We start from the raw sequence: 13,342 nt of genomic DNA, 5'->3' as shown, positions 1-13,342 counted from the left end.
CCAACGTGTTGACGAATGGCATATAGACATTGACTTAGTCTGAATACAATGCTATCTTTCAAACAACTATGAAGGCCTGATAATAACTCTCTTTTGCGGGGCATTGACAGTGTCCTAATTGCGCAATGTCTGAGTTGCGTCCCCAAATTCTTTCCAACATGGTTCAGAGGAGATATGGCCACCAACATGGGTTGCGCCGTTCGTACAATTGATAAGGATGTTTTGAATGACACTCTCCTGCTGTCCCTTCTTCACTCTCAGCTACTTCCAAACTACACTGCAAGATGGCTCGCAATCGTAAAGCAGAAATGGTCAGCTAGTGTAGTTGGAAAAAGAAATGGTAAATTAAACTCAGACCTGACGGGAGCTTCATACGTGATTAGACCCCCAAAGCACAACATATTATTGCAGATATTTAATGTGTATTGGCAAAATGGACGAAGAACATTGTGACAATGTGACAATGGCCAGCCAGACATACCAACAACTAAGAAGGCCCATCGCGAAGCAGCAGGAAAGCCTCGTACTGCTTCCGAGTCATCTTCCGACACTTCTTACCCCAGTATATCATCGGAACAGTAGTCATAATGAAGCAGAAGCTCAAAACACCAATCGCAATGAAAACCTGCGCAAGACTCTGCGCATCCAACCAATTCTGGGCAGTGAATGTGAAAAGACAACCAATAGTGTTGTTGATGACAGATACACCGACCATGCCCTCCAGCACCATCTCCGGGTACGCATCCATGAGATACGCCATGCTAAGATCGCCCGCACAACCCCAGCCGAAACCAATAAATCCAAGGCCAAGATACGGCATATGCCAGTCCCAGCCTTTATCCGAGCCGATCCCGAATAGCATGAGGCCAGCAGGTCCGATGAACGCCACGGGTAGCAGGAGCCAGAGACGATGCTCAGCCTCGGAGACGCCTTTGTTTCGCTTGGCCATCCACATGACGAAGAAGTCGGAGAACCATCCACCGTAAATACAGCCGAGGACTGATCCGATCAGGGTCGGCACATTCATGATGCCTACTGCGGCATCGCTGTAGTTCCAGGGCTCTTCGTACCAATTGTCCGCTTCAACGGTGAGATAGAATGTTAACCAGGCGTCTTGGGCACCCCATTGAAGGCCCGAGTAGAGAACTGCTGGGAAGGTGAAGACGCGCAGTGTGTGCAACAGGCGACGGCAATACTGCTTGAAACCCGTCCCGACCAGGGTCGGTGATGGAGTGATCAGGGCGATGCGCTGGAAATATGTCTTTCCTTTCTCCTGGCCACATTCTTCATCGAGTTCACTGTCGGAGGGTGTCGGCTGCACGCTCGCAATCGGTTTATCTTTTTTGTCCAGCGGGGCGTCATTCGACACGGGCTCAGCCTTGACAGGAGGAGCATCATGTCCGTGAATAGGATTGTTCCGATCGAAGAATGTTTCCTCCAATGTGAAGTAAAAGATAAAGATCAAGCCCCCGGATATGATGGCAGCAAGCCAGCCCACGTATCTCCACCCCAGGGGAGAGTCGACGATAAAGCTGGACACCAAGGGTCCCGTGAATGTACCTATACTCGTGGCAAGAACGTATAATCCCAGGACCAGGCCTCTTTGATGCTGAAAGAACAGATCAGAAAGAGAAAGCTGGGCAAGGGCCTCCGCGCAAGATTCGGAGGCGCCCACAAAAAGTTGGCTCCAGATGTTGTCCCCGACACTTTGTGTGCGGGCTAGCCCGATGGAGCCGATGACGGAAAATACCAGACAAATCAGATAGGAGATACGTCTTCCATATAAGAAAGGTGCCGGACCGAGGAGCAATGTGGTATATCCAATTCCGACAAACAAAACGCCTGCGGCAATGTTGATCTCTTCCCATGTAATGCCCAGCTCGGCGTTCATCCCGTTCCCAGCGTTGCCGGCATCGTTGGCGGTTGCCGCAGTTAGGGCAACAAACACAAGGACCAGGAATGAATGCCAGTACCGTCTCCATGTACTCCAGTTCAGTGGATCATTTGGAGAATTGGTGGGCGAGGGAATTAATGTGATCTCCCCGTCAACGCAGATGCGCTCGGTGCCATTGAGTTGTAGGTCCTCTTCCATTTCTAAATTCAAAATCGGAATCTGATTAAAACCCGACCTGGCGAGCCAGTCATGCTGGAGACATTTTACTGAGAAAAGAGCTGTCAGCCTCTTGGGGAAAAAGGAAGAAAAGGGAAAATTGTGGACAGAATTTTCGATTTCAATGTGGGGCAGTCCTGCGGGAGATAAGCAATGGGCTAAGCATTTCCAAGGACGGGCCATAGAACTTAATAGTCCCCTTGCTTCTTTTATTGTATTTCCTTTCATGGACCAATTTAGATTATACAAATGTACCCTGGAGGGTGGAAATGAGGAAATGACCAGCTGCGGCGCGCCCCAGTGGCTTGGTATATCCCCAATCCCATCACCTCCCTCGTTGGTACTGCTCTGATCAAGCATCTGACGAGATAGTGTGCTAGTAACGTTGTTAGAAATGCAGTAATGTGTGAGAACTGGGGATGCGGGATTTAGAAGAGGAAGCCTGTCTTATTTCCTACTTGATGGATTGATTTTAGGACACGGTCTAGTCCGAGTGTGGAATATAGACACTGACGACTATTGAGCATGTATGGGGTAAAAATAAACGCAAGTCAATTTATGAACTGTATACTATAGAAGAAATAAAGTTGGAATAGTCTAATCTCTACACGTCTGCTTGGCTTTTAACAACAAACCAAGATGGAGGGACATGTTGACTGCACCCAACTGGGGATTTGCTTCTCAAGCTCGCTCCCCGTCTGGAAAGGCTCACCTTTCGCAAGACCAATACTCCGGAGAGCTTTTCCAGAATATTTTATTCACTCGCTTGAAAGAGCTCCATTCGCATAAGACTCATACTCTTCTTGGCGATTTGAAGTCTTTGCTCCACAACACTAAGGCAAACTTGACTATCATCACCCTGTTTGAGATAATATTGCACGATGACCATGACAATCTCCCGCAAGCACCACCACCCTCTTCGCCGTCCTTTTTACCACCTTCATCAGTTTATTCCACATCCAGGTACCTTTTCCCCAGATTCAACCTCATATACTCCGAACTCCCCAGCCTACTGTCCAGCCTTTCAACTACTCCACTGCCACCTGGACAACGTATTACGCTATTACCCACCAGCACAATATGCGCCGTTTGCGAAGCGTGAGGACCTTCTTTGGAGGTCTCTGTGGGATTTCTTGAGGGACGATCTATCCCTTCAGCGATTTTTCATGCGAAGACTCGGTCACAAATTGGATCAGGTTTTTATCGGAAAGACCGACGGCCGTACTAAACCGAGCGAGGGTGCTGTTTTCGATGCTCAAATGACCGAGGTTTTGCTTCATCAATGGTTCGATCGATTAAGACCTGTGATATCGCCGGGTAGGCATATCACCTGTGAATGGATGGATGAGAATCAAAGTGTCTTATGTCCGAAAGCTTTCCGGACTCATTCTAGCCCGGTCCAGAGGCATGGTTCAACAGGATGATACCTGAAACGGGTCCTGATATATGTGACTGTAAGGATCTACCGCAACAGTTGTGCCGTCTTGGCTGTTATCGATAGATTGTAGCAACCTCCCTTACCCAAGAACTGCGGAGCCTCTCTTGATCCTGTTGCGGTTTGTGTAATGCCTTTTTGGTGCTTTTCCTAAATTTGATATTGAAATAGTAGAAATAACAAGATGACTGGGTCTAGGTTGTCAGACAGATGTGTGAAAAGCGAGCTCGATTGCTAAATTTTGTCATGATCGACCGATCTGTCTATACGCGCCAAATCTCACTCCTGATTTGCGGGTTGGTGCGGGTACATGCGGACAAGATGCGGGTCCGGTCAGATTTGGGAGGCCATGAATCCAAGGGGATCACGAGGGACCATCTTTGAGGAAGCTGACGATATTTATGAAACGGATAAATCGCAGTGCATAGCGCCCAGTAAGGAATTCAGTCCTATTGGCTTTTAGGATTCACCGCTGGTGTCGCCGCCTTTTTTGAAGTTTGCCCAGGGTGATCCAGCCCCACCCACGTGGCGAGCCGATTATGGATGTATCTTTAGTATGGCAGCTTTGTACAAAAGGTACATGAACAACCGTCAAGACGTTTAAGAGAATAGTACCTATGGTTCACCCAAACTTTATGTTATAATTCTATTTTCTTATTGCTGTGTCCATGTACCTTTTGTATGGAACTCCCATACTAAAGGTACCTAATCCTACAGCTGCTATCCGGTGAGAACATGCTATCCGGTGGCGTGCACCAGCACAGTACGTGTTGGGCACCTGGCATGTAGCAAGACAGCGGATACACAAGTTAGTTTAAGATGATATCATTGTAACACCACCACGATTCTTCTTTAATATCTTTGATATGTTGTTCGAGACTATAAATGTCTGTTTAGAAACCCGCAAACCAATTCACAATTCTTACGAACTACTTCGTGTAGACATATAATACGGGTCCATGTGACTAGAAATGCTTACCTAGTTATTCCATTACTTATTAAGCTATTTATAAACTCGGAGCCTTGGAGCCTTGGAGGCTTCGCGCGTGAAAAATCATGCAGCCAATTTTCTGCTGGCAATAAAAGCCAATAAGACCAAGGTCGCCTGTGGTCGCTATCCACCACGATAGCACCCGAGACACCTAAACCCCCCCAATTTCTGTTCAACGTGGTCCTTGTTCTTGATCCTTGTTCACCCAGAGACTTCAACACTGAATGTCAACTTGTCAACTCAGAATGACCCAATCTTTTCACCTCTCCTCTCCCATCACGGGTATAAATCCCATAAAACCTAGTAATTGTTGCTCCGACCTGGTTGCGCTCGATGTGACTCAGAAGGAGTTGATCGAGGGAACGCACGCAGCGAGGTCGGAGCGCAAGAAGGTGATTGTGGTGGGAGCCGGAGTTTCTGGTCTACATGCTGCAGCTGTCCTGCACCGGCACGGTTGTGAAGTTGTGATATTAGAAGCCCGCGATCGCATTGGTGGAAGAATTTTGACCACCCGAAAGGGTGAACATGTCCGAGATATTGGTAAGATAACGATACGAACCTGAAACAGAGGCTGGAACAGGGGGTGCAAAGGAGATGTGCTGATAGTCGAACAGGCGCGGCTTGGATGCATGAAACTTCCCAGAACAGTCTGGTGAAACTCATTCCCCATCTATCTATACCGTATTATTATGACGATGGTGTTCCTCTGTACTTTACCAGAGAAGGCCGGACTGGGTCCCAGTTCAAAGCTAAGAAGGTTGCAGACGAGTTCGCTGATTACTGCGAGTGGTTCTACGAAACTAACCCGGAGGCTGAGGACCGTACTGTCCACGAATTCGCGAAAGAGTTCGTCCTCCAACACCAGTTAATCACTGAAGACGAGCGTGATTGGGCTCCACAGGCAGTTCGCGAGGTAGAACTGTGGATCGGCACGAGTACGGATCAAGCATCGTCCAAGCATCTATCTTACTTCATTACCGAGCGTAACCTATATATGAAGGGTGGCTATGATCGTATCGTGAACTGGATTGCGAAGCCTCTACGAAGCGATAATACAAACATCATCAGACTGAACCACCACGTCGAGGACGTGGAGTGGGACGAAGACGGGACCGTGCCAGCTCGAATCCGGTACAAGGATGCTGCTGGAGAAATTGGGTTCATTGGGGGAGATGCAGTTATCATGACTAGCCCATTGGGAGTCTACCATCACAACCTCATCTCGTTCAGCCCGCCGTTGCCGAGCGACATCCAAGAGGGAATGTCGAAGTTCAGCTACGGCGCCTTGGGTAAAGTGTTTTTCGAGTTCGCCGAAGTCTTTTGGTCAAAAGAGAATGACCAGTTCGTCTTCTACCCATCTCCGCCAGACGAATCGGATATTTCGTCCGGGTCATCTGTACAGTCCAGCCCCAGCATAAACTCCCTCGGGGAGAATGATAATATCCTCAACTACGCCACCGTGACAATCAACCTATGGATCATGACAGGCAGCAAAGAGCTGTGCGTACAAATTGCCGAGCCTCTGACGCAACGCATCGAGAACATGCAAGATCCGAAGGAGATATATCTATTTTTTGAACCGCTTTTCAAACTATTCCGCACAGAACCCTACAAGGCCTTGCCCCGCCTGGTCAATGTTGAGACTACACATTGGACACAGGACCCGCTGGCTGGGTATGGGACCTATTCCGCCGACAAGGTTGGAGATGAGCCGCAGCTTCTGGTTGATGCGTTGGAAAACCACAAAGCCAGTCGCTTGCAGTTCGCTGGTGAGCATTGCGCTGTTGCTGGTAATGGCTGCGTGCATGGTGCTTACAAGTCGGGTGAAACCGCTGCGACCAATCTGCTCGAGGGATTTGGGATTCCATACGATGGTGTCGATGCCATCAGTTTGAGATGAAGCATATCCTTAGGGTCCGAGGAGACTCCGGCTGAAGGATTTATTTGGTCGTATTTCGGTTATTTATTAGACGGGGTTCATTGGTGATTGCACTTGGAGATCTTGTGTATTATCTCGATTAATGTCATATAAACGTATAAAGTCGACAGCTTAATCATAATCAGCTGTCACCGGATGAGATTGAAGGATGTTTGGATATAGTTTCACATCCGCACCTTCGACTGCTTTCCGAGACGACTATTCAATGGAAGCCGTTAAGCGTAATGGTGAGACTACAACTAGTAGGCTCAGAAGCAGAAGGGAGAGAGTTGTATTGGAGAAGGAGGAAGCGAGCTCCTACTACAACTATCTACGTACTACCAGAGGGTGAGGGCCTAGACCCACATGTGGGGTCTCTACCACAACACACCCCCGTAGGGCCCAACCCGAAAGCAGAAACCATGACCCCATTCCGGCTGTCATAGTAAAAACTGCTCATTTTTATCAGTTTTTAAATGCTTCTTTTCATGTGTTTTTCTCCTTTTTCATGTCCGTTTCCAATATAGGTTTCAATGTATGCAAACCTCAATTCTTTCCATCGCTGTACATCATGACTTTCCTCATCTTTTCAAATTGCTCCCTTCCCAGCGGTTTAGTCAATGCATCCGCGATATTTTCCGCACTTAGGATCAGAGTAAAAGAAATGATGCTAGTTCTCACTATATGGCGGACGAAGTGATACCGTATATCTAGCCATTTTATAGCCTTTACGAAATTGTCCTTCTTTATAATGGTATACGCATTATCACTATCTGTAAAGATTGTGATTAGAAGGTCTTAGTGAATTCCTATTTGTTTCATAACTTTGTATAGCTATATCGCTTCACGTACTACACTATCTATTATAACATACTCCGCTGATATAGAACTTCTGGCGACAATCTCTTCCTTCCGGGAATTCCAGCTAATTAGTGATCTAGCATAGAAAAAGATATAGGCTTCGGTGCTCTTTCTATCTTCGCAGTCTTAGTAGGATACATTAACATAACCGATAAGGTTCTCATTTGACTTCCCGAGTAAGATTCTAAGGTTCTTTATCCCCTCTAGGTAGCGAATAAGCTATTTTAGAGTGTCAATATCCTCTTACCTAGGTGTAGCAGTTCGTCGTTAAAGCTTATTAATAGCTACCGCAATATCAGGTCTAGACTTATCGGCTAGCTATCCTAGCTTGCTAATGTCCTCTATAAACGCTAACGCTTCTTCTTTTAAGACGGATGGTTTGTTATATACCTATAATGCTATATTATTATCGTCGTTCTATTCCCTTTGGATATCTTTGTCGTTCTATCCCTTTTAGATATCTTTATCGTTCTATCCCCGAACGTCTTTATCCTTTGGATCCCTTATGATATCTAGGCATTTATAGCCTATTTTTATCGGTAGATAGATATAGGATATATCCTACAATCTAGATTTTATGATCACTTCCTTAGTGTATATAGCTTGGTTAAGAAATATGCCATTTTCATCCTATGAAAGACTGCTCCCTAGGAATCTAGCTGGCTTTCTAAGGTCTTTATAGCGAAATGGGATTATAGTCTTAAACCAATCAATCTCTACTACTTTGAAAGTAGCTATCAAGGTATTATCCATGTATAGTAGGATCTAGATCTACTTTTCTTCATGAATCCAGATATAGGGTTTATCTAGGAGAGGTTGAAAACCTATCTTTCTTAGTGTATTTGCCAGTGTTTCGTACCATAGATAACCTACTTGCCGGAGTCTGTATAAAGCTTAAAGAAGAAGGCACACTTTATCTTTCTTTTCTCTATCTAGACCTCTAGTTTTAAAACCAGTTAGCTGCTTTATAAAGATCACCCGTCTATCTATTATAGTATTAAGGTAAGCTACCGTGTAATCCACTTATTCGATAATCATCTTATTAATAGCTACTATACTTAGAAAGAGTCTTATAGTCTCTCTGTGTGTAACGGGAGCGTAGTTTTTATTAAAATCATATCCCGGACGCTAACGATTCCCGTAGATCACCTAACGAGCTTGAAATTCCTACACCTCGTTGTCTTTATTGATTTTTAGATCGAAGACCCATTTCCTAGGTAAAACTATCGATCCTAGCGGAGGTTTTGAGACAATCTTATATGCTTTTGTATCTTAGAGCTTTCCCAATTGTATAGTCATTACTTTATACCATTTATCTTTGAAATCTGACTTTATAGCCTTAGTATATATACGGGGGATCTTGACTTTCTATACTTTAAGAGTGCCCTCTGTATTTATAGAAGCTAGGGTAGAACCCTGATTAGGGCCTACTTCCGTCGATAGTATAGCAAATCTAATACTAAAGGGTGATCCGCGCTAGTAGTCCTATTATATTAGTCCCATATCTCCGCTATCTCTAAATCCTCTATTTATCACGGTTTCTTCCACCGTATATTGTGCTCCTCCGCTATTATCCCGCTCTCCGTATTTCTTCTATCTGATATCTGTATATCTCTCTAGTGACTATCCTTTGTTAGATCTCTACGATCTCCGAGGACTCGATAGATTAGTAGGGGGGTTCGGTAGGATAGAAGGACTCGGTACGGTAGGACTCGGTACGTTTGGATTCGATTGGACGGGAGGACTCGATTAGATAGGAGGTCTCGGTAGAAAAGGTATAGGATATAATCTCTCTAGTGGATTTAACCTTGCTAGGTTTGCTTACTATTTAACCGCTTATCTTATAAGTTGAATTTGCTACTATTAGTGAGCTGCTAATAGGGAAGGGGTTAGGGAAGGTGTCACTTCCTATCTTATTAGTGTAGGTTCTAGTAGAAGGGGGTAGTCCACTAGGTTATATATATACTACTATATAGATTACGGAGGAGAGAACTACTAAATTTGACGATCTAGAGTCTCTCTCCTATCTCTTAAAGCTTATACCCTATCTTCTAGTGTGTTTCTTACTTCCTATATGTTATATATGGTCTCTGTGTTATAAAATATCTCTATATCGTTACTGTTGAATGAAGCTTCTTCTTCCACCCCTATAAACCGGTGCTCTTCCCCTAAGCTAATATGCTATCCGATATCTGTTAAACCGAGATCTTTAGCTGCCTGTCTGGCTATCTTAAATAGAGCTTTTCCTAGTTTGAACTATGTTTTCTGGTTCTTAACATTGTCACTAGCGGTTTCACCAATTTGAAAGTCAGTAGTACTATCATACGTCTTCGGCGCTTTAGGCTCCTAGAAAACAACGTCTCTATATACTGTCACCTTTTTGGTTTTAGGGTTATAGATCCGAAAGTAGTGTCTATTATCACCTTCGTAGCCTATAAGAAAACCAATCTATACACGAGGGTCCATTTTCATACCCTATACTCTAGTCTCTTTAGGTTAGTGAACGTACGCCTTCGAATACTATACACGGAGAAATGATAGGTTAGTAGCTTCGTCACCACGTAAATTCATTGCTCTCCTCTAGGCTAGGATAGGTGCTTCTTCACTATGTCTTATTAGCCGGTTGATAACGTACGTAGTAGTATAGTATACTTCCGTCTATAGTTCTCTTAGTGCACCCCTATCAATATGTATAGTCCTAGCTATCTATATCATATAGTGACCGCTAAACTCGGCGACACCGTTTTATTCGTATATATAAGCTAACGAAGGGCTAACAGTCAGGTTTTTCTCCTTTGCCCACTTCTAGAAGTGTAGAAACTTAGTCCCATTGTCAAATCTCCACTCTATTAGGTAGTATCTAGTATGGTTTTTGAATGTCTCAGCCTATAAGATTAGTATAGGTGACGCTTCACCCTTCTTTGCAATACAGATCGTTATACGAAAACGAGAAGCATCATCCGTGATGATCATTGCATATTCGCGGTCTTACTTCCCTATCTTACTAATCCCTTTTAGTTTACAAGGGTATAGATCAATATACACTAGCTAGCCAACCTTAGTTGCTCTAGCTTATTTCTCTCTAGAGACTATCTTCTTAGACTTTGCTTTATAGTATAGTTCGTAGTCAAAACACTCTATACTAATATCCTCACCGAGTTTCTCCTTATTAACTCTTCCTTTATAGCTTCCTATATAACCGAGACGTCGGTGTATAAGCTTAGCTAAAATCAACGCGTATAAAACAGCTAATTATTACTAAATTAGGGGTTAATTTAATATCTTATAGAGAACTAGGTTTAGTTTATCTACAAGCTCAATGAATAGGACGTTCATACCAACGAAGGTATATCTAATTTCGGCTTTATTTTTATCCCGTATTATTATATTATCTGGGTTCTATCTGATACCTTATTGCTAGCGGATTGCTAGCAAGCTAAGTAAATTGAACCTATTTCCGGGTTTATAGAGATATTACACTTATAGTTCGTATCTAGATCCATCTAGTCTCCGGATTAGTAGCTGTGATTGTTCAACTATGCCTGGGGCCACGATCTGCGCAATAGGGGGGAGAATTAGTTACGTGAAAAAAAAAAGTACGAGCAATAATGACTTGTTATTCCTTAGCTTAAGTCTTTTCCTTCCCAAAGATTTTGTGTCACGCCACGGGGTTCTCAATGTCACCTTTTATAACGACCCATGTTTGGAAGGACGATGGCAGTACTACCCCCATCGTGTCCAACCCAAATGTCCCAATCTACGGAGACGGCGAAATGAGCGACAATAGCGAAATAGAGAATGCGGCCGGTCAGCTCAAGGAGATTCACGAGTTCAGACAGGGCCTGCATCAGCGACACATTCAGATGATTGCTCTCGCCGGTACGGTGGGGACGGGTATTTTCCTCAGTTCGGGCCGTGCCATTGTGGAAGCTGGACCATTGGGCGCGTTCTTGGCATATACAATCATTGGTGCTACTGTTGCGAGTGTCGTCTACGGAGTTGGTGAGATGGGAGCCCTGGTACCTCTCAATGGTGGTGTTATTCGCTACGCAGAGATCTTCTGTGACCCCGCGCTAGCGTTCGCCAATGGGTGGAACCAGATATACTCCTACTGTGTGTCGATTCCGTCGGAGATTGTCGCTGCGGCTGTTATCATTGAATTCTGGATCACGGTCAACAACGCAATATGGATCACTGTGCTTGGTCTTCTTATGCTTTCCACCGCCTTTGTCTTTGTTCGCGTGTATGGAGAGCTCGAGTTCGGCTTTTCTATTCTCAAAATTATGCTCATTATCGGCGTAAACCTGATGGCTCTGGTGATTTCACCCTCTAGGTCGGGAACATGTCTACTTTGCGTGCTAATCCTTTTTGATAGGTAATTACCTGCGGTGGAGCCCCGAATAAGTCGTCCATTGGATTTGCTTACTGGAAAGCACCCTACGGCCCCTTCGTCCAGTACTTGGGGGTGGGCGGGCCCCTTGGCCGGTTTTTGGGCTTCTGGAAAACCTTCGACAACGCGCTCTTCGCTTACTCTGGTATCGAGAACTTTACTCTCGCTGCGGCTGAGACTCGAAACCCTCGACACTCTATCCCCATGGCCGCTAGACGTATCTTCGTCCGCATTCTGCTCTTTTACGTGATCACCATCTTTATGATCGGCCTGATTGTTTCGTCTGCCGATAAAAGACTCCTGGGCTCGTCGGGGACAGCCTCGCAGTCCCCTTTCGTTATCGCAGCGCGCCATGCTGGCATCAAGGTGGTTCCTTCGATCATCAACGCAGTTGTGCTCACATCAGCATGGTCCTCCGGGAACAGCAATATCTTGGGTGGCTCCAGAATCCTATACGGTATGGCAACCCAGGGTCATGCCCCCGCCGTCTTCACACGTATCAACCGCTTCGGTATCCCTTGGGTTGCTGTCGCGCTCTATGGCGTCTTCATGTCACTTGGATACATGAGTCTTTCCAGCTCGGCCAGCACGGTATTCACATGGCTACAGAACCTTGTCTCTATCTCGACTCTAGTGAACCTGATGTGCATCTGTATTGTCTACCTTAGATTCTACTACGGATGCAAGAAGCAGGGAATTGATCGCTTCAAGGAGCTCCCGTGGGCAGCACCTTTCCAGCCATACATAACTTGGATCTCGTTGTTCATTTATGTTGTCCTTTTCTTCACCGGAGGGTTTACGACATTTATGCGCGGTCATTGGAGCACTGCAACCTTCGTTTCGACTTATTTCAACCTGCCATTCATCGTCATTGTGTATTTTGCCTACAAGTTCTGGGCAAAAACGAAGATCATCCCGCTGGCAGAAATTCCCATTCGGCCTTTCATCGAAAGCTGGCACAAAAATCCCGAGCCAGAGCCCAAGCCGAAGCGAGGCCTCAGCAAACTTAATATTTTGTGGTCATAATTTGTACCGTGTACAGTTTCACCATGAACCTGACGCTGGACCACCGGACACCGGCCTGTCCGGTTTTAGGGCTTAGTGGCCGGGTGATGCCGGGCCCGCTTTCATGCATCGAAAACCGTGACATTGTGCTTGCTGACACTAAATAAAAAGTTTCTTTGCTTCATTATATTTGAGAATACTGGGAATTAAGAAAACATGGAAGTAGAAATGTATATATAGGAATAAAAACCGACTCATTTAATACATGCTATGCCGATACAAAAGATGTGAGTCAATCGGGGTCCGAGACTGCCCAGGTGGGTTAGCGCTACCATAAAATCCTCTCATTTTCTTTACAATCTTCTTCAAGATACCGAGAACTGGTCTGGCATAGCCAGAGAAGAGAAAGGGAAGAAAGGAAGAGATGCTATTCTCTGACAGATGGGAGCTAGCTAATATAGCTAGCTAGGAAGCAAACAGAGGCCTGGACACCTGGAAAACCAGGCATCAGCCTGGATGACATCATAACAAGAACAAAAGATACCTTCATCATCAGCCTACCCTAACCACCCGTCTCCGTGATCGTTCCATCACCAGGGCCTTCAATTGAAAGCGACCGACTCCTTCGGCCA

At 45.3% G+C, this 13,342-nt stretch overlaps 3 protein-coding genes across 3 annotated transcripts; 2 read left to right on the top strand and 1 right to left on the bottom strand.

Moving 5' to 3' along the window:
* Positions 1 to 487: 487 nt before the first annotated feature.
* Positions 488 to 2,092, bottom strand: N7525_002661 (uncharacterized protein; the record flags this gene model as incomplete). The annotated part of the gene is made up of 1 exon (XM_002559734.1): positions 488 to 2,092. The coding sequence occupies one exon, from the start codon at positions 2,090 to 2,092 to the stop codon at positions 488 to 490; it is 1,605 nt and encodes a 534-aa protein (XP_002559780.1).
* Positions 2,093 to 4,781: 2,689 nt separating this feature from the next.
* On the top strand, positions 4,782 to 6,436 carry N7525_002660 (flavin monoamine oxidase family protein; the record flags this gene model as incomplete). Its single annotated transcript, XM_002559735.2, has 2 exons — positions 4,782 to 5,076; positions 5,151 to 6,436. The coding sequence occupies 2 exons, from the start codon at positions 4,782 to 4,784 to the stop codon at positions 6,434 to 6,436; spliced, it is 1,581 nt and encodes a 526-aa protein (XP_002559781.1).
* Positions 6,437 to 10,992: 4,556 nt separating this feature from the next.
* N7525_002659 (aromatic amino acid and leucine permease arlP-Penicillium chrysogenum) lies at positions 10,993 to 12,731 on the top strand (the record flags this gene model as incomplete). The annotated part of the gene is made up of 2 exons (XM_002559736.1): positions 10,993 to 11,631; positions 11,691 to 12,731. The coding sequence occupies 2 exons, from the start codon at positions 10,993 to 10,995 to the stop codon at positions 12,729 to 12,731; spliced, it is 1,680 nt and encodes a 559-aa protein (XP_002559782.1).
* Positions 12,732 to 13,342: the final 611 nt, after the last annotated feature.

This window comes from Penicillium rubens, assembly GCF_028828025.1.
Source record: "Penicillium rubens strain IBT 27055 chromosome Unknown utg000002l_segment0_segment0, whole genome shotgun sequence".
In the NCBI taxonomy this organism is placed as follows: domain Eukaryota; kingdom Fungi; phylum Ascomycota; class Eurotiomycetes; order Eurotiales; family Aspergillaceae; genus Penicillium; species Penicillium rubens.
This window is presented reverse-complemented; position numbering and strand designations above follow the sequence as displayed.